The sequence below is a fragment of the Diadema setosum genome, chromosome 19 (assembly GCF_964275005.1).
Source record: "Diadema setosum chromosome 19, eeDiaSeto1, whole genome shotgun sequence".
In the NCBI taxonomy this organism is placed as follows: Eukaryota; Metazoa; Echinodermata; class Echinoidea; order Diadematoida; family Diadematidae; genus Diadema; species Diadema setosum.
The window spans coordinates 4558807-4564981 of NC_092703.1; the positions used below are offsets into that span (position 1 = coordinate 4558807).

The 6175-nt window shown below is 44.5% G+C and overlaps 1 protein-coding gene across 1 annotated transcript; it reads right to left on the reverse strand.

Annotated features, from left to right (window-relative positions):
• Positions 1-3547: 3547 nt before the first annotated feature.
• Positions 3548-5968, reverse strand: LOC140242914 (uncharacterized). Its single transcript, XM_072322661.1, has one exon. It carries the CDS (start codon positions 5966-5968, stop codon positions 3548-3550), a length of 2421 nt encoding a protein of 806 aa, XP_072178762.1.
• Between the last annotated feature and the right edge of the window lie 207 nt (positions 5969-6175).

Consider the following 6175-nt stretch of genomic DNA (forward strand, 5'->3'; position numbering starts at 1 on the left):
TCCAGAACTGGCCTCTTACTCTTTATACACTACTAAAGAGAAGCTTGTTTCCCGGATAGAACCTTAGACTTCATGTCTGACGAGAAATATTTGAGATGGAACAGGCTAGGTGCCCTTTGCATGTCGGTGTTGTGCTTTCTGTGGCCCTGCCATTGTCAACCTGTACTGTTCTCCAAATACAACACTCAGATCAAACTTTAACCACTTCTTCTCGAAACGAATCGTCGTTTTCACAACTAAAATGGGGTTGCAACTGATTGACAAATTGCTCTACATGGACGTAAATAAGCACTGAATTGATCAGTATTTTAGTAGTAGCCATGATAACAGAAATCATGGGCGTACGTACTCGAGCAGGATTTGAACCTACGACCTCGTGATCTCCGGACAGGCGTCATCTCCACTAGACCTTGTAGTGCATTTGCCATTTCATGCGTAGTACAAGTAATTTGATTTGTAAATCAGATCTTCTAGAAAAAAATGTTAATATTCATGTTCCTATAGAGGTGATGCAATACCTAGTAATGTTGATGTCGCACCAAAAAAAAAAAAAAAAAAAAAAAAGATTTTGACAATGTCGTTTCATTGGTATATTAAACTCGACACTCTGGTAACCACCTTGTAAAAGGTGATTCACTAATTAAGGCGGGAAGCTTTTGTAGCTTGGATATCGAGGGGCCAACCAACCTGCTGCTAATCTTTGAGTGATATCTTTGTTTTTGTTTTCGAAGGAAATCATTCGGATGCTAGGGTGAGACCTAGATGACCAACTCATTGTCATCGGGTACAACGTCCTACCAGCGTGACGATGAGCGAACTTAAACGGGGTAACACCTGTCTGTCTGCGTAACTATCGCGAGCGGCGCTGTTTGCTTGGGTGCAGTTAATTTTACCAGACACCACTCGTAGACGGCTGTGCTACCGACTCCCTTCTAACAGGTCAAGCAGAGTTTGCATGACTGTTCCCTCAAATCTCATCAACAACAACAGCAATATGAATTGTTCATGACATTTCCAAGTCTTTGTAATGCTGCCGTATACCGGCAGGTCTGCCTTTGGATAATGGAAAAGGAGCAATGACATGATAGACCCTAATAAGCAGATTGTTCTCTTCACTTCCTTCAAGTTTTTAAAGTCTTTATGACCACCTGGGGAGGAAGGAACAAATTACGGATTGACGTTATGTTTTTGCTATACCTCCATGACTTGACACTTTCAACTGTTATTTTCAATTGTTATTTTCCTTGTTCCCATATCAAAATAAGTTACCAAGCCTATCATTCTCCCCTGTCAATTCAACAGACAAATGACAGAGGATTAAAGGCAGTATCGAATAATAACAAAAAGGGTAGAACCTCTTTTCAAATTGATGAAACAACTATCGTATTATGCAATTTTCAAAGACACTATAGGGATAACAACTGTATAGTTAATGTGCTTGTCGTTTTTGCTATGACGCATTTTGAAAACCACATGGTACTTCACAACTCCTTAAAACACACCCCAAACTATAATATAACTAAACCCGACCCTATACCAGCTACCTTAAGTCTCTGGCTGCTTGGAGAGCGTTCCCGCCAACTATCAGTCACATTCCGACACACACGTGCTATATCCCAACACGCACCGTACGACTTTCTACCGCACACTCATGTTTAATACGAGGGCAAGAAATGAGAGATGTAGATTATGTTTCTTGCCAAAGAAACACTGAGATATCACATGAGGACTCGAACCCTAGACCTTTCCTTTTAATTCAAATGCCCTGTATACATTTCCCATAACTTGTCAAAGATAATCGTGTCTTTCCATAGAATAGGGAGAATTCATCTATTAAGAAAACTGATGTATTGTGTTGATACCATTAGACAGGATGGTCATGAGCCAAAAGGGAACGCATTTTTTTCCCGCTGATTTGTTGACTGTACATAATTCATCAGAAGAAATTATTTTCACTACATGTTCAAACGGAATGCTGAAAACGGAAGTTCAACTTCGTTTAAGAAAACGAGTAACAACTTCTCATCCTCAACAAGTTTTCAATTATTTCCCCCTACTTTACCGTTTTCGTTTTTGTTTTGATTTTTTCGGGTGGGGGGGGGGGGGGGGGAGGAGTTGCCGTGGTTAGTGAACCTACGGAACTTACCCTTGACTTGTTTTGAATTGTTATGATTTACATCCTTTCTGAGATGAAACTAATCGTATCAATTAATCGAGTATTTCCTGTTTTGTCTTCCTGGTGGATCGGTTCTTTGTCCTACCCAAATTGGATGTGTTCGACACGAAATCTAATTATCTTGATACTCGTGGCCACATGGAACAAAAACTAATAACAAGATGACATCAAGGCTCGTTCATAATTGTCATATTGGTTACATTCTTGTCGCAAAACCATTGCTTATGAAGGAGATGTGACTGTTAAAGTGGGTCCGCATGTAGCCCATGCTGTCATTATTACGGCGACGCGATGTCTCCTATTCACGTCTAAAGTTTGATGTTATGCTGTTAACAAAACGCATGCTTTATACATATGCCTGACTTGGTTTGGGTTGCTGGACTCTGTCACCGCACAGTCACACTTAATGGCGAATTTAGAAGAATTCAATTTTGCAGCACGAGGCTTTTAACGAATTGCAAAAAAAAAAAAAAAAATCATTCTTAGAGAACTAATGGAAATCACATCGATGTGCGATCAACTAATGGTTATGCCCTCGATTATTGCCGAGTTGAAGTGAAAATGAGATGGAAAAGTGCTTCTTAAGAGTAACTTTACTTCAAAGGAGGAGTTCAGTTTTCCTTGTTTAAAGGGCCCATTTCTCAACACCACAATGAAGACATTTTGTAATACATGATGATGACAAAGTCTCCAAACTCTTGAATGATGAAGAGAAATTAACTATCAAAATGCGAAATTGTTTGCAAGGGTTGGCAAAATACGAAGCTTTAACCCTTCTGTAGCAGGGACTTTCGACAATATGAGCAGCGATGTGGGGTTTCTGTGAAAACCGACCCTAAAAACACACAAAAGGTTAAGCCCTATAGCACGATACAAAGCCGTTATGTGCGAGTTCTGTACATACTATTTTCCCGAATCTCTTAAAAAGGGGAAACCGTGAGGTACAGTGTAAGGAGGTGGAAGCTGAGGCAAAATGTTATTAGTTTCGTTGTTGATTTTAGTTTTACATGATTTTTACACAATGCCTTGGATCTCCCAATCTGTGATGATTAGTAATGATAGATTTGATGTCAGTGATCTTTGAGTAACGAAGAAGAACAAACAGAATAAACGCAACAAATCAAAATAAAATGAACAAAATGAGTGATGGATGACGAACTGAAGACTTTCATTCCAACACAATCAACTCAATGTCGCAACACTTGCAAGATCACGTTCAAATGTTATCCTTCTGATGGGCAGGGGTGAATGCAAGGAAAACAGGGAAGAATACCTCTAACATCGGCATAATTACAGCATTCTTTCATGCGACTTTCACTTTCTGGCGTACAATGACTTTCATCTCATTGTCAAGAATCACGACGTTGCACGTTAGGCTTCCGAAGAGTTTTCACTCCTGGGATATCCGAACGTCGTGAACTCGACTGTACTGGTATCGCTTTCCTGCTCGTCCTTAACTGATTCCGAGACAGTGGGAACACTTCTTTTCTCCATACGATCTTCCCTCCGCTGCCCTTTCATCTCGAACGACAACGTAATATCCACGGTTGGTACCTCCTTCTTCGTCAACCTCGGTGCACTGGTACTCTTTCCGCTGGTCATCGTATCCGCGTCCTTTGGTAAGATCGCGATTTCGTTTCCGTGGGAGGCGTTCGAAGCCTCCTTCTTAGGTGCGATAACCAATGGCATAGGTGGGGCAGCTTTTTCGACGTCCGTATCATTGGTGTCATCCTGATCCTTGTTTCGTTTCGAGGCGAAGCAAACCGGGCCTGTGACGAGGAGCAAGACGACGAGGAGCACTGTGAGAATGACCTCGGCGATCATAACGAAGATGAATATGAAATCCGATGAGGAGAGATCACTTGGGGCAATGGCGGTTCGGTTGATGTTTTGGCCGATGAGGTCGATGTCGTAGTGGTAATCGTGGTAACTTGGGCTGTCTACGAAAGGATCTCCGCCCTCCATCACGACATCCGTGTCACCAGCAGTGCCATCGGTATCACCAGTGCCGCCTTCAAAATGTGATCTGGATGATACGGAGGACGACGAAGATGACGAAGATGAAGCTGACGATGAGGAGGAGATTGGAGACAAAATATTACTCGGTTCTGTGACGAGTGATGACGGAATCAGCTGAAAGTTGATGGTGAGGTTTCCAACAGTGGCAACGGGTTTATTGGTGTCGTTAGTCCGAGTTTGGTTGGTGTCTGGACTCAAGAGGAATTCCGTGTTTCCGGCGCTGTACATTGGATAAGCTCTCTGCACTCCTGAATCTACTGTAAGACTATCATTTAACCCTTGTATGGGAGTGACAGTCCCCGGAAAATTTGTGGTAGATTGATTGGATGACGTCCTGGAATTATTCGCCTTCGACGACGTTGAAGAATCAACCAGGGAAACAGGGCCAAAGGGAACAACTTCGGGGATTTTTGGCTCCCACAAGAGGTCTGTATCAGGGTGTCGCACTCGGAGGTACAATTCCCGCTTGGACGTTCCTGCAGTCAGCGGCGGGATGAAGCAGGATACCTTTAGACCGTGGTCCTCCGGCAGAATTCGATGTATGATAAGTTCGTCTCCATGGTGCGATAGGCGAAACCGCGAAGGTGAAATGGTAGGGACGATATTCCAGGTGAAGGCACGAAGTCCTGGTTCAGCTGCCTTTGGCGTCCTAGCTGGGCAGACAAATCGGACTTCCTGGCCTACATCAACAGCCGTTATTGCACGTCTTGAAAGGATAAGGTTAGAGTACGGTTTCACGTGCAGTGGCTTGAGATGACATTGGTCCTGGACGGTGATCCATCTCGTACCATTGTGATGGTCATACTCCACTGAACAGGCGTATACGTCTCCTTGATCTCGAGTTGTCACTTTAAACACGTGAAGCAATTCGGGGGAAGGCTTCCCAGCTCCAAACTGGATGCCATCAAAACGCGTCCGCGACACCACCATATTCTCGTTCCTAGTCCAATTCATGCTAATCCTGGTATCTCGTGGGCCGGCACCGTCCAGCTTGCATCCAAGCCGCAGGTGGACGCCGGAGTGGAGGTGACTAGCGTGAGGGTCTGCGATGCACTTTAGAGTGGGTTTAGGGGTAGGTTTAATCACTGTCACGGTGGCCGTTTGTGAGCGGCGCCATCGCCGATAGTTGAGCTCTCCGAACTCGACAACGGTGCATATGTACTCACCGGCATCATTCTCTGTGATGTTGCTGATAAGGAGATCGAACTGGAGGTTGCCCTCGTTGTGCTCCCCCACGACCGACAGTTTGCCAGGCTCCGACGAGAACGACTGCGTCCCGCTGGTGAGGAAAGATGATGTTGGATTCAGCTTCATCCACGCCACAGCCTGGTTGCCCGCTAGGTGGGACACAGAGCACGTGAGGCGGGCCGTTTCACCAACGAACGCAGTAAAGTTGAAGGGCTCCTTGTTGAACTGCGGGAGTTCTTTAGAAAATCCATTTTGTTGCTGTGAGTTGACACTGGCCGAACAGACTACAAGCAATAGGAGCACGCTACCTTCAAAATACATCTTGGCTGGAGCAATCAACTCTTTGTACTTTGCAGTATTATTCACTCTCTTGCCCCAAAGATCCAGAGCAAACCACAAACATAGCCACGGGAGTTCCCGGGAGCGTTGTGTTGATGAACGTGTGTCGTTCGTACGACGCCACCTCTCCTCTCTGCGGACTGCCGAACTTGTGACACGAACAGTCAGTTGCTCGCCCTCTCGGCTAGAACTGACGGCTGCACGCGAATGGTTTTTGGGAGAGATCGGCGTACACTCACCACTCATAGTTCGAGCCTGATATAGCTTTGCGATGACGTCATAGCAGGGCACCGGGTTGTTCTTTCCTCACATCATAATCATTATCGAACTTTCAACAGTTTACACTGCACTGAATTAGGAAATCCCTATCGAGGAGAATAAAATAATTGTGATTATGAGATCTGTCTCTCAGAATTATCTCATAGCCCTATACTGTGACTACCTGTAACAAAG

What these genes read in the sequence shown, in the direction of transcription:
- LOC140242914 (XM_072322661.1), bottom strand. Translation starts at nt 5,968, where the DNA reads ATGAGTGGTGAGTGTACGCCGATCTCTCCCAAAAACCATTCGCGTGCA.